Raw genomic sequence first — 27,216 nt, forward strand, 5'->3', positions numbered from 1 at the left:
TTAGCTCCCAATCTAGTTTATGTTTGTCCTGATTCACACATTTAAAATCTCTTTCCACCGCATGGGAATCATTGAATGGTCTTGATGTGCGTGGCTTTGGATCTCCCCAGGTCCCAGAGGTAAGCATGGCATAAAAACCATTATTTCCCTGAAAACTTGTTTCTGATCGTTTCTGTGTTTGCTTTTCCAGCAGTTTCATGAACCAAAGTTCCTTACATTTTTAAACCAGTGGGCTGCCACAATGATCTTGGGTGTTAATGCGTTTGCTTCTTCGATGCTGACATAGTAACCTCATATTAGAGTGACCCAATGCTGAGCCTCGTTATAGATTGTCAAGGCAAGAGTGTCTACAGTGTTCAGCTTCCAGAATTTGAATTTGGGCATAAAGTATGAGTGCTTTCTCTGACGAATGCTGTACCGCATATCAATGTAATCCCTTTTAGAAATTATACCACGGAAATACAGGGCATCCCTAAGAGAAATTCTGGGTTGCACCACCCAGTCTTGAGGAAGGACATCACTCCCTTATGCCCATCGTCAAAGAGCAAATTGCTCTATGTGCTCAAAAAAAAGGTTTCCTTTACACACACTGAAATACAAATGCAATCTATTATTTTGGTTCTAACATTTGCAGAGAGAGAGAGAAAGAAGTGTTTCTCAAAAGAAGAAAACTTGTCGGTGCCTGCATTTGTTCTTCCCGGGCATCCATTATCTTCCATAATGAAATGCCCTGAATATAGACAACTGGGTATGACTTTGCAAACCTTTACAAGGCAGCCTTTGGCCCCTTGCTTTTAGCTTCTGGTTTATTAAGAATTTTAAAAAGTCGAAATAAAAAATTAAATCCCACAATTTTCCACATTTAAAGATGAAAGTTACATGTTTGATGCGGTGATTGAATGGAGAAAGTCGATTGAGTGTCCCTTTGAAATTCTAAATATGAAGAATCAGCCACTTGACCCTGGTTCTACTTCTCTGTTGTCACCCAAGCACTGGGGAAGCCTCAGCCCAATCAGGTGAAGTAGGAAGTGTTGGCAGGTGTCTCTCTCAAGACCCCATTCAGTGGAAAACACATGTCTTATATTCAGCTAGACACACTGTGAAGTTATGTCTGGCCCAGGGATGGTAATGATTTCATATTGTATTTTTATAAGCAGTTAAATTCCAAATGGCTTATGGATTTAAAATTTATTTTTCACCAGTATATTAAGGAAGGACTATATGGACTAACAGTTTGTGGTTATGGCATACTTTTCTATAATTTTCTTCCTGTGTCATTGCTATGCTTGAAATTTGTCTGCACGTGTATATGAATCTTTTAAAGAACCATAACTAATTCTATGGTATGTTGTAAAACATTTCATTTTTTAGAGTTCACCACGCAGACATTCAGAGTTCTTGAGACCATACGAGAGAATGTTTAAGTGCATGGGTTTTGGAACAGGCAAAATTCTCTGAGTTTTAATCTAGATAATAGCTGTATGATCATAGATAACTCACTTATCTTTCTTTAAATATTTACTTATGTATTTATTTGAAAGGTAGGATTACATAGGAGAGAGACAGAGCCATAGAGAGATAGATGAGAGTGGGAGACAGGCAGACCAGTTGATCATCCATCTGTTGGTTCACTTCCCCAAAGGCCTCAAGGCCCAGGGTTGGGTCAGACAGCAGCTAGTAGCCTGGAAATCCATTCAGATTGCCCGTGTGGCTGCAAGGACCAAAGTGAAACACATCAGTCAGTACTCAAACCAGCACCCATATGGACTGCTGGTGTGGTAGGCAGTGGCTTAACCTGCCTCATGCTAAGAAGTGGGTTCTCCAGCACATATACACAATCTTATTGATAGAATTTAAATATAAAGCACCTAGGATATGGCCTGATTTGCAGTATAACTTCCAAGAAGTCTAAGCCTACCTTATTGTTCTGTGTTGCTATTTTTGATCCCTTCTGCGATGTTTGCAGGGTGACCCAATGATATTTTTAAGACCTGAATACTACAAAGGGGAAATGGACAAACCTTTAAAGCAGCAGTTCCCAGAGTAGGGTTCCCTGATAAGTAACCACGGCTTTCCCTGTGAACAGGTAGAACGTGCTAGTGCTGGACCCATCTCAGCCCGCTGATGCAGGAACTCCGCTTCCTACCAAGGCTGTGTGGGTGTCAGACCAGCAGGTGTACAGTGTGCTCTGCTCCAGCTGACACTGAAATCAGCTGGGGAGTTTAAAAATATACAGATAGGGGCCCGGTGAGGTAGCCCAGTGGTTGGGGTCCTCATCTTGCACGCCCGGGATCCCATGTGGGTGCCAGTTCTAGTCCCGGCAGCCCCGCTTCCCTTCCAGCTCCCTGCCTGTGGCCCGGGAAAGCAGTCGAGGACGGCCCAAAGCTTTGGGACCCTGCACCCACGTGGGAGACCTGGAAGAGGCTCCTGGCTTCGGATCGGCATAGCACTGGCCGTTGATCTCACTTGGGGAGTGAATCATCGGACAGAAGATCTTCCTCTCTGTCTCTCCTCTCTGTATATCCGCCTTTCCAATAAAAATAAAATAAATCTTAAAAAAAATACACAGATACTCCTGGGCAATTCCTCCCAGCAATTCCTACTAAGTGTAGGTATGTTCCAGAATCAGTACCTTTGGGAAGTTTTCTAGCTGCATTTGTTATGTGACCCTCACTGAAAGCCCTGCTCAGTGTACATCCTAGTCCCAAGTGGTACAAGTATTTCTAGGTTTGTTTTCATAGCTTTTTTGCATAATTCCCACTTTCATTCAAGCTTGAGAGTCACTGCGTCAGAGCTTCTAGCCATCCTGGAATTCTGTAGAGCAGCTGACACTCTGGAAATCCAGCTGGTTATAATCTATGACTGGATGAAGGCTGCATTTGCTGACCTGTAGGAACCTACCCGTTCCTCTTGCAGTGCTGCCTCTTGCTGGCACTACAGGAAGAAACTGGCCCAAAGATTGGAAATTTTGTGTCATCTCAAACTATTGCTGCCTCAACCAACCTTCACAGCTCCTATATTTCTTGCTTCGTTGAATGTTCCATTCACTCATTCCAGTAGTCATTCATTCATCTGTTCCACGAATGCTTTCTAGGAGTTTTTCAGGACCTCCTGTAGTGAACAAGATATGTTTCTGCCTTCATGGAAGTTATACTGAGTTGTTGAATATTCTGGTTAACATTTCAGTATGAGGGAACTTCAAAAAGTCCACAGAAAATTGGCTTAAGATGTATTTTGGTATAAAATGTTTTGCAGTTCTTATCACAAGTTTTCAAAAGCTCATGGGAAAAATGTATTATGAAACAATTTTGCATGGATTAAAAAAATATAGTTACCTTTGAATTTCAGTTTCTACAAACTTTTTAGTTTCTTTGTGTAGTGCCAGATGCACCTTTAACTAGAGAATTTATAACAAGTTTGATCGTGATTATCTGAATTCATTACACAAGTGGTGATTCCAATTCCAGGCGAACCTGGGCCACCTGCTGATCTGGAAGCCTGCCCCAGAATTCCAGGGCTTCCTGGTGTGCCTGGCCCAAGAGGACCAGAAGGACCCAGGGGATTCCCTGGAGAAAGAGGATCCCCCGGACCAGGTAGGCAGCCTTACTGCTGTCAGTGTTTGCATCCCATGTTGCTGAGATGAAAGTCTACCTGCTTTACCATAGACTCTTTGGATCCTGCACAAATGGAAAGTAAAAATCAGTGCCCCCTTTTTCCCCTTCACTGATCCAAAGGCTGAATCATGGTCCTTATTAGATTCACACATTCATCCTACTTTTTGTGTTGAACTCCTACTTCAATATTTCATCATTGGTAAGCTTGTGGACATGGGGTTTTGAAACCTCTTTGCACAACAGAGCGGATGCTCTATTAAGAGTCTTTAACAGACAATGACCAGATTTTGAAGCAAAAAAACAACTGAGGCAGGGTTTAGTGGAGCAGAATCAGAGCCCGTGAGAAGGAAGTTTTACCACTTAGAAAGGGGAAAGGAGATGGAAGAGGATTGCTCTAAATTTGGCAATGACGTCATTGGAGCATTGTTCAGCCATTGTCAGGATGACAGCACCCTTATTTAAGTCTTTAAACAGTTTTTTTTTTTAAGTTGTTCTCCAATTGGTTTGTTTTCCACATATCCTCCACAGCCATGAGTAATTCACAAAGAAATCAGGTGCTCCTCGGTCTCTTCAGATCAGGTGATATTGCTTACGAGTCTGGAAAACCTGCGCAATTTATCCAGAGAAATGACACACGGCTGCTTCCTCTCCCCTTTCCCCTGCTGTCGTGCTGTGATTTGGGATCTAGTGTGGCTAGGTCTAAAGAAATTGGTTGCAGAACTGAATTCTTCTACCATTTATTTTTCTTTTGTTTTCTCAAATACAAAATCTTAAGCACCCAAGAGATGGCTTCCTCGGTTGGCGTCTTAGTGTAGCTGAGGGCTAACCAGAGCAGCTCTGGAGCACTCCTCACCATTACATAGGCATGCTGTTTGTGCCTGCTGTACTGTGTGTGTTTGTGCATAAAATGAATTGGACGCTCCTTATAGCAATATCCTTTAACAGGAAGTGAGCAGTAGGAACTGAATCGGTATTTATTTAACTTTCCTTTCTTTGGCACTCATTGAATGGGTAAAATTCTCTTCACAGTGTGTAACTGATCACTCAATCATTTTAAAGGCAAACTGGTTTCTTATATTTGTAAAATATGGTACTGGGTGCTGTGGGTGACAGAAAGGTGAACTTGATGTGTTCGCCTCCAACCAGGGCCTCACAATTTTAGGGAAGAAGTAGGCAGTAGAACTTACCTAAGTTAAAATAACGACCAATCAGAATTCATGTGTTATAGGAGTGGTAAGCTGAGGGCATGAACATGGAACAGGGAGAGGTTAATTCCAGTGCAGAAGATTACAGAGCTGCTAATCTGGTTTCAGGATGGTTTCTCCCACGAAGGTCTATATCCTGGGAATTTGGGCCCTGGTGTGTGATGTTGAGCTGGAGGAAGCTTTAGAAGGTGGGGGTAATGGAAGTGGTTAGGTCATGTGGGCTGGACCCTCATGAAAGAAAGGTTGATGGTCTGTGGAGTGGGGTTGGGTCTGGGTTTCTCTCTCTCTGTTTCATGGTTTGTTACAAGCTAAGGCCACCTGCACATTGCCTGGCCCCTTCTGCAAATTGCTGATTCACTTCTCCTCTTTACCACATTATGACATGGCCAGGTGCCCTCTTCCCAGGATACTGGCAGCAGGCTGTTTGACCTCCAGATACCAGAGCTTTCAGCCAAGAAAACCTCTTTACTTTTTAAGCTACCCAGTCTCAGGTATTTTGTTACAGCAATACAAAAGTGAAGCAAGGTAATCAGAGGTGGCACCTGCGCCTAAAGGAGAGTTTTAGTCTTAAGGAGCTGGAATTGTCCAACAGGCAGATGGACAAGATGTCCAACAGCGTAAGTAGGGCAGGTGTATGATTTCTGTCAGTAAAAGTAGATGTGTATGCACGCACACAGGACCTAGAAGACACGCTGCACTAAACAGCTCGCGATTGTGGATGGCTAGGCTTGTGCGTTTCAGTTTCCTATAATACACTTGTTAGCTTTTCACCATTGAAAAAAAAAATTATAACAAACAGTGCAGGGCAAATTGGCCTTCCCTATGGAGTCAGCCACTCCCATGCTGCTCTGTGAGGTCTGGGGGCTTCATCTGAGACTTCCTGTGTCAGAACCTGCATTTTAACAAGATCCCCAGGATACTTCTATGTATATGACTATTTGAGAAGCTGTACAATTCAGCTAAGGGTAACTCAATCTTAGTGATAACTGGATCTCAGTGGCTCAATCCTAGCTGGAAAAGATAAAAAAAAAAAAAAAAGTACTGACTCCTGGGCCTCACTCCAGACCAGGACATGTGAGAGTGGTGTAGCTTGTGTGTCAGGGCCTTCGCAGCTGAATGTAGCAGCAGCCAGGGTTGAAACCCATTGTCTCACTCCACCATCAACATTGAACCCATTCAGGTGGTTGAATTCACCTACTGTCGTGCCTGTCGAAAATATCCCAAGAATGTAACTGAGAAGGGAATAACATCAAAAGGCTAAATTCTGTACACTTGAACCTACTGTGTGCTTTTGGCACATGCAAGTGTTTCTGTCCTTGCTCTGCAAGCTTCTTTGTGGCTAGGTACCATCCACTGTCACTTTAATTTCCTCTGACTGAGGGATGGAATGGTTCCTTCAGAGGCTTCATGTATCCCCTCCCTGTTGGTGTCACCAACCCTGCTTACTGGCAGTGGAGACACTGAAGGCCACCTCTTGGTATGTGATTATTGTTGGGGAAATGAAAGAATGTACAGTCCTTCAGAAAAACAGCACCCTCTCTTCCCATGGTCTCACAGGCTGGACTGTGATACTCTGAGGCACAGCTTCCCTGAGATTGTTTAACGTCCTACTGTGCACCTTCTTCCAAGCTATTGATTTGGGGGCCCTCTTCTCTGATAAGTCTCCTGTATCAAAGGCTCCGTCCCTTCCTCTCTATCATATTCTTTGGGTTCTTCTCCCTCTTGTCGCTGCTGTAAGCCAAGGGCATTAGGAGAATGGGACAGAAGGGGACAAAGCCCAGTGTGGGAGATTTCCACTGGGCATCCTCCCCAGCAACCAGAGAGTAATGACAAGTCTATTCAGAGGGCCTGGATTGGCTCAGATGACTCAGAGGGATTACTGGACTCCACTCGTGTGCCCTACCCTCTCCACTGGTAGTGAAGAAACAGCTGCCACTAGGAAGAATGACCTCCCTCTGCCATGGCTCTGTTGGCTTCTTTATTGATGTTTTCACTTTAAATCCTGCTCTTCTCTGTCCACGGTGAGTGGGGAACAGCTTGTGTCTGTTAGGAGCATGTGTCTAATGTCTATTAGCAGTCCATCATCCCAGCAGGTCTAACACTTGTCTCCCCACGGATTGACCTGCCTTTCCTTCCAGCAGGACTTCCTAGAGGGAGCATGAAAGTAGTTGCCATTGTGGTTTGAAGAGTTTCTGTATCGTGACTTGGTGCACCTTGTCAGCCCCTGTTTATCTTTGCATCACATAGGACCCTCTCAGAGGAAGTGGCCCTTCTGACACTGAAGAGCTATACGGATGGAACCTCTATTACTTAAAACTTGTTCCAAGGAAAGAAGAGATCCACGTGGTAGAAAGTTTTAGGCACATGACTCAGGTTATCAAGGGCTTTCCTTCATGTCTCTCAGGAAATGCCACTTGCCTGGGAGCTTCTCTGTCTTATCCTGAACAGAACAAAACTTACACTGGAGCATTTTGGCACAGGGATTCTTTCTTCCCCATGTCAAGTGGCCTCCCTTCAGTGCCACGTGTCAGGGGAAATGTGTGTTGCCTGGTCAATAAGAGGAGGACACAAACAAACCCACAAGCCCAACATCTTGTCAGCACTTGGCCCTTTGTGGAATAGCAAGTGGCCACACTCTGGAATCATCTTGTGCAGCAGACCGATAAAAGACTGCTCTGAGCTCAGTGTTGGGCCCTGTGTTTCTTCCAAAATTCCTGAGGTTCTCTTTGAACCTGGTTGTGAGAGCTGCGCCAGCTGACATCTGTGAGCACCATCCAGGGAGAGGAGGCCCCACCCAGTGGAAAGGATGAGATGCTTGGCTCTCACTTCCTGCAGAATACAGTACAGACACTGGAGAGGGGGAGGGATGGAGAGAAGGAGTACACTCCTAAAGAATTCTTTTCTGATCCAGTGGGTGTAACTGTGTGACAACAACACACTGACCACCAGAATGGCTGCATGGAATGCAGCTAACCCAGCACCAAGGGGGAGAGCTGGGCTGGTTGTGGGACAGAAGGGATGCATCCTCTAAAGCAGGTGGTCCTAGAGAGGAATTTGATAGCATGCATTTGCAGTGGTGATGGGAGGTGGTGTGCATGCAGGAGAGCAGTGGGAAGCTGACAGCCACCTCTTCGCCAGTGCGTCTCTAACTGTCCCTGTACTGAACACCATCCCACCATCCCCAAGAATAAATTGAACCAATAGCCCCAAATCCTGTCTCCTCTTCTCTGTGAGCCCATCCCCACCTCCGTCCCCAGCCATGCTCCACTCCTATCAGCCCTGAAGCCATCATGCCCTCCAGACCTCTGCACACTATTGTCTCTGCCACACACTCTTTTCCTGGATAGGTGTCATTATTCCTTCCTCAACAGCAAGGTCACCTCCCATGGAGGTGTTTCCTGCTAGAACCCAAGACCCAGTTCTGGCATCCTTCTCCCCTGCAGTCTTTTCATAATCCTGATTGTTATATTACAATACCAGAGGTTTATGCCCTTTCTGGTTTATTCTGTGCATCCCTTCTACCTTGGGGGGGCCAAACATGTTCTCTGGACAGATCTGGAGAGTAAATATTTGGCGTTTCAGAGTCAGATGATCTCTGCTCTGACTACTCTACTCTGCGGGGGAAGCAGGAAGCAGCCATGGATGATGCACTAGGAGATGTCCCAGTGTGACTGTGGTTACAGCACTGGCAATGGGTGGTCTGCAGGCTGTCACCACCCAACTGCTGCTGCAGAGAGGTTGCAGAAAGCTTGTGGGTGGCATTTTCCCTTATTGCTTGCTGAATCCTTGGTGCTGGGAGACATCTCCAACCATTTTAGGAACACACTCATGGCACTTGAATGCTGTCTGCAGGGTAGGACAGGGTGTCTCAAGAGTAGCCCTGTACACATTGGAAACCAGGTAACCATGAATCTTAGAGGGCTGTGCTGTGTACCTGCAGGACATTGAGTAGCTTCTCTGGCCTCCAGCCTGCTGGATGCAAGTCCAAATGTCTCTGATGTTGGCAGATATCCCAAGGGACAGAGCAGAAATGCTTCATGTGGAGAACTATGTGCGAAGGGAGGAGCAGCAGATGCACAGGAGATGGTAATGTTAGCCTAAGGGGGTCATTTGGTAAAGGGAAAAACTCCCTTTATACAAGAAAATACCAAGCAAAGGAATGAAACACATTTTTCCCTGTCTGTGCCTTTTAAAAAGACCCTTCAATGCATACTCCCATGTAAACTACCCCTCTTAACAGGCTGTCACTTATGTGTCATTTCATATTTTCCTTAAATATTATCTATAATGGCCACAGAATACTGTAATCTATGATGGTGCCACCATTTATTGAACCAGCACATTTTCAAATTATTTACTAATGGCTTTAGTGCCAGCTGCTCTGGCAGAAAATACATTAATTCATTAAGGCTTTGACTTCAAGAGCAACAACCAGCTGAAAGTAAAGTCTGGAGGCTTCACAAGGGGTTGAGTGGGAATTTGGAAAAGGGCAACTTAACCTAAAGAAAGGCAAGGAAGGTTCCAAGTGACATTCAAGGCTGTGGTTCCTAAGCTCCAGGTAACACCCAGTCCTCCCGAGTGCCTAGACTGCCACCTCAGGCTTGCAGGTGCCAGAGGCAGGGAGAGGGCTTTGACACAAGTTTAAGGTCAATGCAGACCATGCTGCTGGCCCTGGAACTAATTGCCAAAGAACCCTGGGACTTGAACCTTTTCACTACAATAAGCAACTGGTCATGAATCTCCTTCTAGGTGATGAGCATCTCATGAATAACCCTGATTAGAATGGAGAAATAGCTAAAACAGTGGTTGTCAGAGTGCATGGCCTACAGCCTACAGCCTCAGCCTCAGCCAGGACAGACCCCCTTCGCACTCCTTACATCTACCCCGGCAGGTGTCGATTTACACCACAGTTCGAGGACCAGACATTTGTTCTGCTCCAGAACAAAATAACTGCTTAGGGCTTCTGTGGTGAGAGGCAGCAGGGTCTGCTCCATTGTGATGCTGCCAGGGAAGTGAAGGAGTCAGGAATGCCCTTGGCATGTTAGAGTTATGAATGTAGACTAACTTGGGCCAACAGTGGTATACACAACCAGTACAGACAGCGCCAATGCAGGGGAATTCTGCTGTCTCGGGTCATTTAGCCTCTGCCTCATGTTCATGGTAGGGTTGGTGCATCAAGGCCCAGGTTTGGGGCCAATGCCTTTTGTCAATATCTTTCATGGGCTAACTCCACCTCCTGGGAGAGCATTAGCTCCTTGAGCGTGGGTAAGAGGGCAGCTTGGGGAGTTCCAGGGGTTGGCTGGCATCCTCATCACACACCTGTAGGATCGCCAAGGCAGAAGGAGAGAGAAGCAGTGACTTCAGGCAGTCTCTGGTTTGTTGGTGGGTTTTTAGATTATGAATTTGTTGGTTGGGGCTGCTTTATTAGGATTCCACATCAGGGCAGTTTAAATAGCAAAACCGTAGTGCTTCATGGTTCTAGAGGCAGAAGCCCAAGATCAAAGTGTTGGCAGCTTTGGTTTCTCCCGAGGCCTCTCTCTTTGTGTTCCCTGTGTCCCCTCATCTTCCCTTTGTGCCATTCCAGGAGCATACATTCCCGATGAACCTGTGTGTAAACAGCTTCCCGCTCTTCCACAGAGGCCTAGGTCAGACTGGATCACGGCCCGCTGTGACAGCTTCATTTTAATTTAACTATGTTTTTAATGGTGCCTATTTCCAAATGAGACTTGTGATACTGGGAGTTAGAATTTTATGATTCTTTCAGCAGAGAGAATGCAGAGTGGTTCACCATAGGCTAATTCATGAAAGAGGAAGGGAGAGGAAGGAAACTGAGAGGAGGGGGCAGGGAGGAGGGGAGATGGAGAAAGGAAAAGAGGGAGAGAGGGAGGGGGAGGAAGAGAAGAGGAAGAGAAGTGGGGAGGGAGGTTGTGGGGGGAGAGAAAGAAACAGCAAGTGGAGGCTGGGCAGCTGGACAGAACTAGGACTTAGGGCTCATGGCAATCAATGGCCACAAAGACGGTGACTGTGGCTCACAACCGATGTCCTGATAAAGACAGCAGACAGGTCAGGATTAGCACCAGTGCCCCAGGGCCGCATAGCTTCTGTCCTTGGAAGACGCAGCTGAGCCTTGCAACTGGTGCAGAGGCAGAGAATGGGGGCTGATGACACAGTCTCTGTACTTGGCCTTCCTTTCTGTACCAGATCTACTCCAAGCCTTTCTGATCTCGTCTCCTTCCTGGTGGAACAGGTATCCGAGCATGCCCCTCTCTGTGAAGACTGACTTGGATCATCCATGCAGCAGGGGTGGGAAACATCCATCCTGTGGGCCATATAAGGCCTGTCATATCATGGTATCTGGCCCTGCTAAGGCAACTGCAGATGGAACTCTAAATTCAACAATCTGGAGTGGGCAAGTTTGTAAGTTGATAACTTTGTATGGCTTGTGATTGCCGCAATGAAGATCCAAATGGCCTTGGCAGAAAAAAGGTTCCCCACCCCTGGAAGCAAGCGACGTGGTCCCTGGCACATTGCAGAGGCTCAACAGAAAGCTTTCACTTGGCTCCACATTTAACTTGATCTCCAACTGCATACTACTCATTTCTCCTCCCAGACTTTTAAAGAAATCATTAGCGGGATGATAGCGTTTAATTATAAAAACCATAGATGTTAATGATTTTGAAAAGAAAAGAAAAAAGTTTAGGAATGTGAAGAAAATGTGGAAACCTCTCTCTCAGTAACCTCCTAATATGGCTTCAAATCTGTGCCAGCTTTTTATTGGCTGATTGGTTTAAATAAGGTCAAGTTACTGAGCCCTCAGAGCCTGGGTGGCCCATGGGTCACGTAGTTGGGAAGATGAAGTCAGTTGGTGCTGTCTAATCTAGGTGGCAAGGAAATCTGAGGCTGGCACAGGGAGCATTTGCTGTGATGTCCTGGTTGTTTTCACCACTATTATCATGAACTTCCCTGCAGGGTGCAAAGGAGAGCCTGGACTGGATGGCAGAAGGGGCAGAGATGGCATCCCTGGGCCTCCTGGGCCTCCTGGAAGCAAAGGTGACCCTGGAGAGGCTGGCTACCCTGGAGTACCAGGTAGTGTTGCAGTGTTTCCTGTTCCGTCTGACAGCATTGGCCAGGGGCTGGATAACAACTCTGACTCTCCCATTGCCTTTCAAACTGGATCGTGGCGAAAGAATTTGCCTTAGATACAGACTCAGCGGGCGTCGGGCGCCATCAAGGCTCCCTATGCAAACTGATGCTATCCTACCTAGTTCCAGCCTAGGCAGTATTGTGTGGCATTCCCCCATAAAAGATCCTGGTCTGTCAGCCTGGTTGCCTGGGCTATCAGCTGCAGGAGCTGCATTCTAAGGACCTGGGAGCTGGCACATGTTGCTCACACACTACAGTTAAGAGTATCATCTCTTGGCTTCTGGTTTTCTGAGTTCACTTCATCTTACCACAGAGCCATGAATATATTCACGTAAAATAGAGGCAACAAATTGGGGAGAGTGTTTTTGTTAGGGTAGTAGGGATTGAGACATGAGGCTGTGGGGAAAATGGAATTAAAAGGTAAGTTTAACTTGGTACAAAGTTTTTCTTGAAACCGATGCATAGGTTTTCATGATACATTTTCCGTAAACTTTAAAAATTGATGTATTCGGGCCCGGTGCGGTGGCGCAAGTGGTTAAGGTCCTCACCTAGCACGCCCGGGATCCCATGTGGGCGCCGGTTCTAATCCTGGCAGCCCAGCTTCCCTTCCAGCTCCCTGCCTGTGGCCCAGGAAAGCAGTCGAGGACGGCCCAAAGCTTTGGGACCCTGCACCCGCATAGCATTGGCCGTTGCGCTCACTTGGGGAGTGAATCATTGGACGGAAGATCTTCCTCTGTGTCTCTCCTCTCTGTATATCCGCCTTTCCAATAAAAAATAATAAAAATAAATCTTTAAAAAAAATTGATGTATTCTAAAGGCAGAGGATCAGAAAGAGAAGGAAAGATTGAGACAACTTCTATGCATTGGTTCAATGGCTGCAACACCAAGGGCTTGCCTGGACTGAAACCAGGATCTAAGAACTCTGTCTGGGTCTCCCCTAGCAGTGGCAAGGATCCGAACGTTTGGGCTATCACCTGCTGCCTGCCCAGGCTTGTTAGCCGAGAGAGCTGGCTCAGTGGAGGAGCTGGAACTCAGACAGCTGCTTCAGGATGATATGGGTACTCCAAGTAGTACCCTTAACTTGCTGTGCCACACAATGCCAGCCCTTTCTGTGAATTGTTTAAATACCCCATACATGATTCTGAATTCTGCAGGTAGCATATGAGGCACTGGGGACCCACAGACTCTGTGACAGAATCTCTCTGGGGAGTGCCTGGTGAGAGGTGTAGATCCAACAGCAGGCCCGTGATGGCTAGGAGAAGCTGCTGGCAGGGCTTCGTGGTGTCGGCAGAAGAAGTGGTCCGCATGTTGAAGAGCTGCCAGACAGCTTTGGCCCCACTGTGTGTAGGCAGGAGGGCTCAACATTCCCTCTGTTCTCTACAGATCCAAAAATGCCACTTATAAAATTGTGACAGGGCTGATGCAACCTCCAGCCACCGCTCTGTGGTTTCAGGATTACAGTGTCAATAGGGAGAGCCTGTTAGACTCACAGAAACAGATTGGGAAAAAAACAAACAAACCACGAAACACCTTTGGATTTCAAGGCCTAACTGCACATTTGCCATTCGCAGTTACAAATAGTACTGGCCTCTGGAATAAGTCCGACCCTGAGAGGTGTCACTGGAAACAGATCCAGCTAATCTTATGTAGAACTGGTCATTTCCTGCCTTGCTAACAAGAATTCTAGAGACAGGTTTCCTTCCATCTCCCTCCCTCATGAAAGAGGGAGAATTCAAAGTCAGATTCAGAGGACCCAAACTCTTGCCATCCTCAGCACGCAGCGGGCGGTATGTTAAAGCTGTGAGAAGGGCAGGCATACTGGATGGGGCAGGGAGACCACACTTGATCAGTCCTTTCAAGAGCTTCTCTCTTCCTCACTTCCTACCTCTCCCTGCTTGGTGTGTGCTCATCCTTTGTTCTCTTCCTCAGGTACAACAGGTGCTTGACGAAGATGAGGCTGTCCCATGGTGTGTGTGTGTGAGAGAGAGAGAGAGAGAGAGAGGAAGAGAGAGAAAGAGAGAGAGGGAGAGAGAGATTCTTCAATCTACTGATTGTCTCTGCAAATGGCTGCAACGGCCAGAGCTGGGCTAGGCTGAAGCCAGTAGCCCAGAGCTTCCTTTTTATCTTCTGCATGGGGGCCCAGATTTAGGCTATCTTCCAGTGCTTCCCCAGTCACAACAGCAGGGAGCTGAAGAGGAAGAGGAGCAGCTGAGTCTCAGACTGGCACACATAAGGGATGCCAGCCTCACAGGTGGCAGCTTTCCCCCCTATTCCACAATGCCAGCTCCCTGTGTTTTCATGCTTAGGCAGTTCAAGCATCTGAGGCTTACTTGCAACACACAGGTGTGTGTTGATATCCTTGGCAGACTGGTTTCAGGACCTTAGATTCTAAAATCCAGGAGCGCTCAGTTCCCTTATCCAAAATGATGTGGTATTTGCATAGAACTTTAAATCTACTCCAGATTACTTAAAATACCTTTTCTAGGTATAAAATCGGTATACTGTAATGTTTAGGGAATGTTTGTGAGAAAAATGACTAGATATTTTCAGTACATGTTTAATTTAAAAAAATTGTTTGAAATTGGATGAGTCAGTGGCAGCAGACCCATGGAGAGCAGACTGGCTGAAGGTTGTCTGTGGGTCTTGCAGCTATAGGAGCAGGCTGCCCGCTTCTGTGCGCTGGGTGCTTAGCACAGCACCAGAGCAAGAGGTGCTGAGAAGGTTAATGTGACCCTCTAAACTGACTTTGCTTTATTTCCTTTTATCTACTTCTCTAGGACCTCCTGGTCCCACTGGGGACCCTGGACCCAAAGGGTTAGGCCCAGGTTATCTCAGTGGCTTCCTCCTGGTCCTCCACAGTCAGACAGACCAAGAACCCGCCTGCCCCATGGGCATGCCCAGGCTCTGGACTGGGTATAGCCTATTGTACCTGGAAGGACAAGAGAAGGCTCACAATCAAGACCTTGGTATGGACAAACCACATAACCAGCTGTGCCCATTATCTGCCAATCAAAATGTTAGGATTATTCTTACAGATTTCACATGTCTTAAGTTAGCACTGGTTTTCAATAGGCTATTATTTTTTTCTTTTTTAAAAACCTACCGTGCTGATTCTTAGCAACTTTTATTTATTATCCTCTGAAATATGCAAGGAAATGCATGCTGCTTGATTACTTTGGTTTTGAGTTAAAAAGGATTCTTTCTCAGTTATGGAAGTGTAAAGTCTGCACTGAAATTCAGTTTTTCTTCTTCATTTTAATGACCGAATCAGGACTTGGTTGGCTGCTGTTTTACATGTGAAATAATGCATGGGTAACACCTACTGGCTATGTCCTAGTGCTAACCTGCCTCAACTTTCTGCCCTACTCCAAATGCCTTTTCAGTCACAGAACTTGGTTTTGAGGTCACCTCTTGGTTCTCCTGGTCAACAGTGGACTTTTACACTCTAGGAACCAGTTTCAGGGCAAGAGTTTAAGCTTCTAGGTGCTGCTCAATACTGTCTTTCCAAGACAGTGGGACTGCACCTCCCAGCAGGAAGCACAGATGGTAAAGAGGGCAGCCCAGGGCAGCCACTATTTACGCGTCTGAGTCACATCATTCTGTTTCCTATCCCAAGGGCCTTGTTTAATGAGCACAGGGGAAAGGAAGAAATAATGCTTCACCTTTGGATTCCACGAGTGTTTTCTTCTTTGTCTCTTTCACTTCTACCATCAGCCTCTTTCCTGCCTTGCCTAGGGAGAAGTCTTGCCTCTCTTGGCCCAGTCTCATGATATATAGAGCACTCCTTAACAAGATTGACATGGCTGAATCTTCTGACCTGATTGTTCTCTGAGTACCCCGAGTCACACAGCACATCCCCGCTCTTGCCATCTCTCTGGTGAACTTGAGTTTTCTGAGTTGCACACTCCATATTTCTGGTTTTCTTTTGAACGGGCCTCATTACCACCTCGCAGCCTGGCTACATCCTTTCATTTGTCAAGCTTAAAATAACTCCTGCCAGGTATCCTTCCCCTAAGTCTAAGTGACCCCAGTCACTGGGCTTGTCTCACTGTCCTTTCACTGTGTTTCTGCTCATCCATTTGCCTTGGGCCATCAACTGCTTAGTAAAAGCACAGATGTATCAGCCCCACCCACTGTGGGCTCCACAGGGAGCTATGAGTAGATGAGTGCACAAAGACTGTCCCACAGGGCCAGGAGCTGGCAGAAATGGCTTTACCACCACAAAATTAGGCTTTGGCAAGAGCATCCATACATCAGAATACATGTCTGAACACCACGTGTCGGGCAGCTCACCGGGCATGCCTGCACAGTATGCTCAGACATCTCTCCCTCCCTTCAAAGGTCTGGCAGGGTCCTGCCTTCCCATCTTTAGCACGCTGCCCTTTGCCTACTGCAACATCCACCAAGTGTGCCACTATGCCCAGAGAAATGACAGATCCTACTGGCTGGCCAGTGCTGCACCCTTGCCCATGATGCCAGTCGCGGAGGAGGAGATTCGTCCCTACATCAGCCGCTGTGCTGTGTGCGAGGCCCCAGCACAGGCGGTGGCAGTGCACAGCCAGGACCAATCCATCCCTCCATGCCCACGAGCCTGGAGGAGTCTCTGGATTGGGTACTCCTTCCTGATGGTGAGTTCCCTGCCCTTGGATCCTGCTACATCTGCTCTAATATCTTTTTTTCTTTTGGCCTGAACTGGACAGTAGTATACTCACATGGCCATGAAGACCTACAGCCTGTTGAGATACTGGGCTCTAATTATTATTGTTGATTTATGGCTATTGTGAATCATTTTTTTTTCTCACTACTTTGATATAATCTGGGAGATGCATTTACTTCAGCCATTGGCTCCATTGTGTGTTACACCCAACTTATACTTTGTTTTCTTATGAAATAATTTAAGCAAACACAATAGGAACAGATCTGGGCATGTCACTGTGGGGGTATGGGGCTGTGTGTGTCTTGAGTTCTAATTCTTTGCTTCTCTGGGTAGCACACAGGAGCTGGGGACCAAGGAGGGGGGCAGGCCCTCATGTCACCTGGAAGCTGCTTGGAAGACTTCAGAGCTGCGCCATTCCTTGAATGCCAAGGCCGGCAGGGCACATGCCACTTCTTTGCAAATAAGTACAGCTTCTGGCTGACAACAGTGCAACCGGACTTGCAATTTTTCTCTGCCCCTTCACCAGACACCTTAAAAGATGGCCAGGCCCAACGCCAGAAAATCAGCAGGTGCCAAGTCTGTGTGAAGTACAGCTAAAGACTGCTCAAGTCACCTACCTAAGCCTAGCAGGAGAGGAAGGGGAGGCAAGATTTCCCGGGCTGTGCTGAGATTTAATGGTGCTCACTTCACACTTGACTTTTAGCTGTTCTTTGTGTGCTAATGTGTGTTCCCAGAGTCCTCCAACTTCTTCCTCTGTTCCTTGCTGATTAAGCACGGGCTACATGTATGGATTTGTTGGGACCAATCAATCTAGGTGCAGCCCAGATCTCCTTATTCTAAGGAGGCTGACAGAAGAGCTGTTTTATTTTAAAATATGCTAATTCTCAAGATGGCAAATAGATGATAAAGGTGTGATTACAAATCACATTACTGAAAACTTAATTCATTGGTTAATAGCACCTCAAACAACTGAAGTCAATTACTCTATGATAAAGTGGGCTTTGGGATGGATTTTTTTTTTACAGGAAAGAATAAATAGGCCAGTAAATGAAACTAGAAAGTAGAGATTTTCAGTGTTTCAAAATGATTTTCTCTGTAATCTATTTTTCCATGCACTTTAAATAATTGCAAAACCATGACCCAAAGAGATTAAAGAAAAAAAAAAATCACATTGCCAGCTTTCACAGTTCATTTTGGAACAGAATGAACCATTATGCCAGGAAGGCCCACAGTTGCTGTATTCCAGAGATGCGACATTAGCATAAATACATCACAGATGAATATGAAACATTATGTTCTCTTCTGTATTTTTCGGAGAATAGAAATGCCTACTTTCAACCCTTTTGAGAAGCAGCAATTATCGAAAAAAATATATTCAATAAGGGATTAGGAGCCTAAAAGCTATTAATGAATATTAAGGTAGTGATTCACAAAAACGGACTCCCCATTGCCCTGCACGTCCAAACACAGAGCCTTTCCCCAGTTGGGGCCTGCGCTCAGCACTAATGGGCCTGGAGCCACATGGGGCTTACTCAGGCGGGGACACAGGCCCCACAGAGCACCTCGCTCCCCCCTTCTCCCCAGGAGAACCCCAGAGCTTCCCAGCAGATCCCAGCGGCCACTTTGCCTGCACATACATAATGGCAGCTCCTGTGGGGAGGTGACAGAGCTATCATTATGCACTTGGGAGAAAATGAAGGGCCGACTTAATTAAACTTGGGTAGGAAGATTCATTCAAGCCAGGGTCACCCCATGGCCCTTCTTAAATGAAACAAAGACAGTGTATAATTTGAATTGCATGTGCCCATGATTGCTTTTCTTCAGGGGCGTCCCATATTTTAAATTTTACATTCTTATGTTTTATATCTGTGTTGTACCAAGGCAACAATTTGACATTTGGCATTTGTGTTTTCTCTACAAATTTCAGAGACAGATCAATTTGTAATGAGAGCGTTTTCTAAACAGCAAAAGATCTTCTTGCTACTTTGCTAGGAACTCAGTTGTTTAATCCTACAAATCAAAAGATATTTTAGAAAAGGCTTCTAGGAAATTTGCCTTCCTCATAAAGAATAAATGTCATTTTGAGGGAAAACTAGACATATCTCATGAGAGAGACATTCATTTTAGGACTTGGTTTTAGTGCACTTAAAAAATAATTGACACAGGCAAAGCTCAATTAAAATTTTGTTTCTAAGAACTGTTTTCCTTGCCAAATTTTAATCTGTAATGAGCTCTTCTATGCAGAACACATTTCAAATAGTTTTGCTCTGGACTGTCCCCAGACTGGCAATTTATTTTTAAGAGTACTCCTCTCATAAAAAGAAAAATGAGCATTTTAAGATGGAATGTTTTCTTGATATAGGAGAATGTTTGTAGTTTGAGGCATTTTTTTTTAAACTGTATCATATACACGTTAAATATCTAAGCACCTGAAATTTAAGGCAACATCAAATTTATTTGTAATTTTCCATTTCTAAAATCTTTATCTGTTATCAAAATTCAAGCCTCTCAAGTGCTTATCTTCTTCTTTGTGAACTTGCTGACAATGTTTTCTGGGAAGAAGGGAGGGTGACAAATAGGACATCAGAAGTTTATCTTTTAAAGTGCTTTAAACATTTCAACTGTGATGGCAGCATATAATCAGAATTATTGTTGTAGGTAAGTTGACAATACCAGGCTCAATTAAGCAGACATTTTCCCATTACATTGTGGCTTGGATAGGGAGTTCAGAATGTGGGTATCATATAGGAGCCCTCTCTAAATGCCAAAAATGTGCTGCCTTTGATTTTTGGAAAGTATGTTAAATGGTCAAAGAGCAAAATAATAGGAAAAAAAAAATAGCTTCTTAACATAGAAGAGCACATTGAATCATTATTGTTTGGATCTATATCATGGTGCTTTAAAACATCCTTCTCTGTGAAGGGCCCTGAGCAAAGCTTTGTTCTTCTAGTTCATTATTAGGGATGGTAATTACCCCATGGTGATAGGAATCCCTCCCTTCATGTCTGTTGAATGAGATTGCGCTGTGGAAACCAAGAGGCTGGAGCAGAGGACTGGACTGTTTTCTTCTGGGTTCTGCCCAGTGCTAATGCAGCCTACCATCTAGACAGGCCCGCATGCTGCAAGTGGCCTGCTCCCCAGACTGGCACCCAAGGCATCCCTTCCTGGACATGGCCACATCCTGGCACCCAACACAGCCCTTCACTCCTGCTCTTGCAGGCGACCTCTCCTGACTGGTTTCTCATTCCAAATCTCAGTCATCATTTAAGGTCCACCCAAACTTAATTTTGTTACCCTTTGGCTGCAAATTCTTCAATGACTCCCCTGCCTGTGAAATCCAGCCTTGGCAAGGGGTGAGAGTTACAGCGGGAACTCGGCGCTCCCCTCTGGGAGTATCTCTTGCCACAGTGGATACCGTGAGGCAGTTGTGCAGACACTCACAGTGCCTCTGTGCTTGTGCTCTGGTGCTTTCTCTAAGTGGTATCCTCCCTCACATCCACTCAGCTGGCAGCCACCTACCTCTCTTGAAAGACTGATTTATGGGGTATGTGTGTGACCTCCCCCCGGAGACTGTGACTACTTCTACTGTTCCCTGCACCACGAGGCCAACTTGCTTCTCTGCTGTCTCGATGAAATTCTTCATTTCACTGGTAAAATGCAAATCCCCCCAAAATAGGGGCCAGCCATATTTTACTTACTCTGTGTGCCCAGTTGCTAGCAAAGAGCTGGGCATATTGCTGACACTTCACTTTAGGCATTGGGTGTCTGTTTTGCAGATAAGGTTCCTTGTGACAAAATGGTAACAAGGATAAATTGAATGTTCAACGTAAGTGCCTTGCCACAACCTCCTAGGAAAATTATTCCCAGAAGGTCAATTATAAGCTTTAATCATTGCTTTCCCCACCTCCAGAACAGATTATTATTTTTTCTACAAATGGAAATTTCAGAAATGATGAGATTTTGAGCGATTTGGCTGGGAGAAGATCCTTCAATGACTCATGCCACGTCAGAGTAGGTTGTAATCTGTGAACCGTCATGACTGAAAGATTCATAGTACAAAGTCTCCTCTAGATGGTTTGTATGTGTATGTTATAGATTCTTACAAAAACAGCCAATGGGATGGCCTATTCTGAGCCTCATAGAAACCATAAGGAAGAAAACCACTGAATGTCTGTGTTCCAGGAAATCTGACTTACGCCCTGCTTGACTCACTGGAATAACCTGATAATTGTTACTTTTTTCTTGGTTGCATTTGGTAGAATAGTGCCAAGATGTGGGCTTCAGATTTCTGCATCCAAATTTGAACCCAGCTCTATCCCTTTCTAGCTGCCAAGTGCCCCTCCCCTGAGTTCCATTTCCCTCATTTCCAAGATGGTACAAAATGCCTATGGTTGTTTTCAAAATTCAGCTTGTCTGCCTAGCAGTCAACATGTCTAGCAGACACAGCAGCCATCCTACTTTTATTATGGTCACATCATCTACTTAAACTACTTAGTATAAAAATATTTCTTGCTTTTTTTTCACACTGTAGAATTCTATTATGATTCTCACAGGGCATATAAATTACTGATTAGAATTATTTATAGCTGGCCAATTCTTAATGTCTTTGAGAATGCTGTTTTATTTCAATTCTCAAAGCTGCTGTACCACAAAAACATCACAATTTCCTGCAGGGACATTATCGGTAGGTTCTGCAGGGAACAAACAATTGACATTAAAAATCAGTACTCTGCAATTGTCATTGTTATTATCTGCCAGAAATTCTGCATAATGCATTTTAAACCACCGAGGCTGGCTGCCACATCCATGGGAAATGCTTGAATTTTATGGTGCTTAAATATTTAATGATTCATGGGGAAAAATGTGAAATATGTCCAATAAATTGCCTCCCTTTCTCTAACCTATGATTGTAAAGTTAGACTTTCCACATGTAACTTTTGCAAACACCTGGTCTGCTGCTGACACTTAAATCTTTGCTGTATTAAGATTTGTAATATGGTTCATTATACATAAAATCCTGTCATGACTTCCGAGACACCTGTATTTTATCTGTTGCATTTATTTTCTTTCCAGCCTTGATGGGTTTGAGAGTAACGAAAAATAGCTTCACAACTTCTTGGCAGAAACCCTGTTGAAAAGGGGGAGGAAGGTGGAAGAGATTTTCAGTACTGAGCGAGAGGACCCAGATGTTGCATCCAGAGAGCCATGGAGCAGTCTTGGACTGCATTCATGATGTCCACTATTCCAAAGGCCTTTGCAAGCCATGCGACATGATTGATTTCATCATGCTACTCTTTTTTTTTTTTTTCCCCAAGCAGCAAAATAGATTTTTACCACATTTAGTGATTTCTGTTAGGCATGTTTCCATTTTCTTTGCTAAAAACCCACACATCAAAATCTGCCGGTTTATCTTTCTGCCATCTGACCTTCAATGTCAGCATTATTCTCTCTGTCCTTAAAGCCACAGTGCTGTCATGTAAGCAGCCTGCTCACATGCACCATACCAGAAGATCGTCACAGGCCTGTGAGTAGATAGGGGAATAAAGCACTGCCCCCCACCCGAGCCTCCGACCCCGTTCAGAACACCTCCATCACCCAAGCCCCTGACCCTCTTCTGAACATCCCTCCCAGCCCCCCACCCTGTTCAGAACACCCCTCCAGCCCCCCACCCTGTTCAGAACACCCCTCCAGCCTCCGACCCCTTTCAGAACACCACCATCACCCAAGCCCCCGACCCTCTTCAGAACACCACCATCATCCAAACCCCCGACCCTCTTCTGAACATCCCCCCCAGCCTCCCACCCTGTTCAGAACACCCCTCCAGCCCCCGTTCAGAACAGCATCCACATACCTGGCCAGAAAGGGGTTTGGGAACTTAGGAAGTTAGAGTACAAGAAGCATGATTCAGCAAAACCAAGTACCAGAGGAAAGGCATAAACATTCACAGATCAGGCCTGCACACACTAAACATACGCTGAGGACTTCAGGAACATCATCAGAGGTGACACGTCACATCACTGTCACCTGAAGTGATCTGCACGAGCTCCAGGTGTAATTTTGGCCACATGTGGTCCTGTAGGATTTCATTGGAGATCCTAAAGAGCTAGCTCAGTGGCTTTCACAGGCTACTATTATGGGATAGCAAGTTAATATGCAAAAAGCACGCAAGTCATTATCACAGGATGTCAACACTCTGGGCAGCTGAAGGAAGCTTGCCGTCAAGGGGTGGGGTGGGTGTTTCAGCAAAGCAGATCAACTCGCACTAGTGTAGGTGTCAATCTCACTGAACTCCTCATCCAACTCCCAGCTAATGCATCTGAGCAAGCAGAGAAGTTTATCGAACTACCTGCCACATGGGAATCACAGATAAGGCTCCTGGTTTCGGGCTTCAGGCTGGCCAGCCGCGGCCACTGCAGCCGTTTGCGGAATGCATGCGCAGATGGAAGATCTCTTCTTTAACTCTGCCTTTCAAATAAATCTCCAAAAAGGGGTGGGGTGGATCCTTTACTCTCCATTGTTGCAAGAGGAAAACTGCAAGCACAGGCATATCAAACATAGACCTATGTGAGGCACAATGGCCGGAGCTGGTGCTGTCCTCGGGGATCCATGGGAAAAACTCAGTGGCGCTGGTGTTTTAGGTGTTGTCTCCTACGTCACAGCATCTGATGAAGTGGGATGTGTCTGCAGACTGATACATGCAGTTGGCGATACCTCCACCTCAGCTGATCATCAACACGTCACTTAGGAAAGCTTCCAAATGAATGTTCCTACAGGCAAATGCCTGCCTTCACATTTTTTCCTGATGTGATTAAAAAAAAAGAACATTCTACAACAATATCAATATACAACTAGCATTTATGTTTATCTGTGCTACTTGTGACAGCATAAGTGAACTCTCTGTTTAAATTCTCAAATCTTTACTGGCTCTGATGTCCAAAGAACTGCAGAAAGCATGCAGAAGCATGGCCATGGTCGCTATTCTTGTGAAGCTTATGATCTACAGAAAAATATTCCCTGTGCAGTAGAACAAGCCATGCCATGTGGCATGGAGAGACAATAGCGTAGCTGATAGGGGAAAGGTTATCCCAGACAGTGGTCCAGTCAAGATCTTAGCCACAGGGTCAGGTGGAAGGGACCTGGATGGACTGAGAAGGGGAAAGGCCATAGCATACAAATGATAAGAGGCTCAGAAACGTGCACTGCCTAGCTAGTAAAACCCATCAGCAGACCCTGTCAGCGTCTAGCTCAAGCTCCGCTGTTGAGTGGGGCTGCTGGCTGTAAGACTTTTATGTTTCGGCAACAGAGACAGAATCAAAAGTAAGAGGTAAGTGGCATCATAAAGGGAATTTTGGAAACTGGCTGAGTTAGGTAAACTGAGTGAAGAGGTATTTTAACTATTGAGCAGAACAAAGAATTAAGGGATTTTAAGGCCCTTCTAAGCTAAGAGCCTGTGATTCTAAAACAAAATATTAGGGGCTGAGAGAGAGAGCAAGCATGCAGGAGCACAGACTAAAGGACTGCAGTGATCCATGCAAAAGGGAAAGGGAATGTATAGGATTCTTTTTACGGCAGGTTGAATGCATTTTTTTTAAATGGAATCTCAAGAGAAGGCAAGACTTAGAACTGGCTCTGCCACCTCCTCATGCACACCTCCCACATTAGAGCCTCCTTTGGCATGGGAGAGTAGGTCTTTCTCCCTTTATTTTATTCCCCAGGCAACATAGTATGCCAAATGTGCACAGTAGCCCCACGGCACCAGGAGTTACTGACTACTTAGCTTCAGCTTTACCAGCAGGCAGTGTAAAAGGATTCAGGAGGTCTGGACATTATGTGTGATACATTTCAAGGCTCTATGAGGTGGCAAATGAAACTACACCTTCCTGCTAGCACCCAGCAAAGGTTCAAGAGTAACATGTCTCTTCAGTTGACTGAAGGCACCAAACTGTGGGAACTGGATGCTCCACATACAATCAGGAAACTACTATTAAACAAAGACACGACATTTTATAAGATTTATAAAATGACTTCTTATACATGTCTAGAAGTTGTGATTATTTCATTCTATAAACATTGTGTGATTGGTTATACCATCCAAAATACAATTCTAATCTTTTAGAAATTTTATTATTTCAATCCCCAGGAAGCTGGGATTGAAACTAGAGCTAGGACTGGGACTTGGGTGTTCTGGTAAGGCACGTAGGACTACCGGCCCATGTCTTAAGAGCCATGTCAAACATTCACTGCTAATTCTAATGTTTTTATATCTGACAAGTCAAATAAGGAGATATTCCTCCTGCAACACATAGATAAAAATTAGAATAATTTCATAGACAGCAATTAGACTTCTAATGCAATTTAAAAACTACTTTGGTTGGAAATTAATATGAAGGGAGGAGAAAAGGGTGGGGAGCCTGTTGGTGCAGAAATAAAAGGCAGGCCCGAGTGCAGTCATGTCCCATCTCCACTCTCATGTAGGAAGCATGTCGTCAGGTAGCTGTGCACAGTCAGAGCAAAACTCAGTGTTATACTGAATGGCTGTGTGCTAGGCAAAGATGGCTTGTATAAAAGAGGTTAGCTAGTTAGTGTAGTGGGAGTCAAGTGCACAGAGAGGAATGACAGCCTGAACATGTAAATTTGAATAAGTCCACCAGACACAACTGATACTACAGATAGGCTGTAGTTATACGTCAATTATGAATTAACCCAAGGCGCTCAGGTCAAAGCACTTCCCAGATGCCAGTACTTTCCTTAGCTCAGTTGCGCACCCAAGTATCAATGTTTCCTGCAGGTAAATTCATATTAGGAAATAGACACAAACCTCAAGGTCCAAATGTTCCAAAGTTCACAAACGTCTGTGAAGAAAAAATAAAAAAAGCAACATTCCTAAATTGTTCATACTGGGTATTTCCGAGTGGTTGGAAGAGAGGTGATTTTAAAATTATGCCTGTAGTTATTTTTACATATATTAATTTTTTCTTAATATAGTACTTCTTTTTAAGTTTGCTTTTATAATTATATATTTCTTCATTCGTAACTGTACAAATCGATTTTCCTCATTGCCAATATAGCAGACCTCCCCCCAACACAAAGACACTTTTTAAAGACAGCAACCTGGGCCAGGCCCAATGGCTCAGTTGGCTAATTCTCTACTTCCATATACCAGGATGCCATATGGGTGTTGGTTCATGTCCTGGCTCCTCTATTTTCCATCCAGCTTCTTATTGTGGCCTGAGAAAGCAGTGGAGGACCGCCCCAAACCTTGGGACCCTGTACCTGCACGGGAGATCTCGACAAAGCTCCTGGCTCCTGGCTCCTAGCTTTGGATTGGCTCAGCTCTAGCCACTGTGGCTTTTTGGGGAGTGAACTAGTGAATGAAGATCTTTCTCTTTATCGTTCCTCTCTGTAAACCTGCCTTTCCAATGAAAATAAATCTTAAAAAAAAAAAAAAAAGACAGCAAGATAAAACTGGAAAACTATACCTAACTCCCCATAACAATAAAATCTCCATGATCATATGACCATAAATATATCAGTTATTTTTTGCCTTTGATGTTTTATTAAAAAAAATACAAGCACCAGAAAATGCCTTAAATGAGTCAGATAGATAATCTACAGCTTATATTTGTCCAACACAAGCAGCTAGCACAGCGGCCAGTGTAGAGGCACTTTTTTGAGGAAGTAAGCTTCTTGCAAGGATTTTGAGTGACCAAGGCACTGAAGACCCTTGCCTTTCTTTTGTATGGCTCTTGCTGTTGCTCACTGAGTAGTCCCATGGTGTGTCTGGGTACACTGTTGCCACTGGAGTGATGGCTGGGAGTCCACGATGCTGGTGATACTTGTCAGTGATGGAATGTCAGGTGTCTTCCCCTCCTGAGGTCCGTCTGCCACATTTTCAGTCAAGCATTCCTCAAAGGTGGGCTAGTAAGCGCACCACAAATACCCAGAGATGCCATATGGATGCAGGGCCTGAGGAGCCTGCGTGCCTACTGAGGTATGGGAGAAGTGCAAAGGTGGCTGCCACCCGGGGCCTGGATCATCCCCACGGCAATGTTCATGGAGCATAAAGGGATGACTTGTTGCCTCCTACTCAGTGAAACCCAAAGACAACAGGTAGAATAAGGGACTGATGTTTTCAACCAGCAAACAAAACTTCCTGGCAAAGTCTGAGCTTCCAAGAGCAAAACAAGGCAGGTGCAGCAGTCAGAGGAAGGAGACATGGAATATGGTGCCTGCCCCATGGAAAGGACATTTGCTTTGTCACAGAGAACAAGGCCAGGAGAAGGGTCACTTCTGGAGAGCTGAGTGCTACCTTCCAGAAGCCTGGAGTCCATACATGTCGGAGTGGCACCTGCAGGAGTCGGAGGGCTGAGGGCCCCAGGCACACGTGAGCACTCCATGGGGAGCATTCTGCTTTGACCTGAAAATTATTCTGGGCTTGAGGAAGGAGCCAAATGGGCGGTAATTCCCCAGTTAGATCACGTCCTCCGAAGGTGGCAGGCCATGTCACTGATTGTCAAATCTGTGAAGCCGCTGTCTCCGCATTTCTTCTTCCGGTGAGAGACGGAACCCGTAGGGTGGAGGGCCATTTCTGTTGTTT

The 27,216-nt window shown here is 45.3% G+C and overlaps 1 protein-coding gene across 1 annotated transcript in view; it reads left to right on the forward strand.

Moving 5' to 3' along the window:
• Positions 1-17,216, forward strand: part of LOC121168088 (collagen alpha-4(IV) chain-like) — a 141,263-nt gene extending 124,047 nt beyond the window's left edge. The window contains exons 45-50 of the mRNA XM_040997854.1: positions 111-119; positions 3,468-3,593; positions 11,789-11,905; positions 14,740-14,928; positions 16,304-16,590; positions 16,953-17,216. Coding sequence (XP_040853788.1) covers positions 111-119; positions 3,468-3,593; positions 11,789-11,905; positions 14,740-14,928; positions 16,304-16,590; positions 16,953-17,216 — 992 coding nt within the window. The remainder of the gene's footprint in view (positions 1-110; positions 120-3,467; positions 3,594-11,788; positions 11,906-14,739; positions 14,929-16,303; positions 16,591-16,952) is intronic.
• Positions 17,217-27,216: the final 10,000 nt, after the last annotated feature.

This window comes from Ochotona curzoniae, unplaced genomic scaffold (assembly GCF_017591425.1).
Source record: "Ochotona curzoniae isolate NIBS_2020 unplaced genomic scaffold, NIBS_Ocur_1.0 patch53, whole genome shotgun sequence".
NCBI lineage: Eukaryota > Metazoa > Chordata > Mammalia > Lagomorpha > Ochotonidae > Ochotona > Ochotona curzoniae.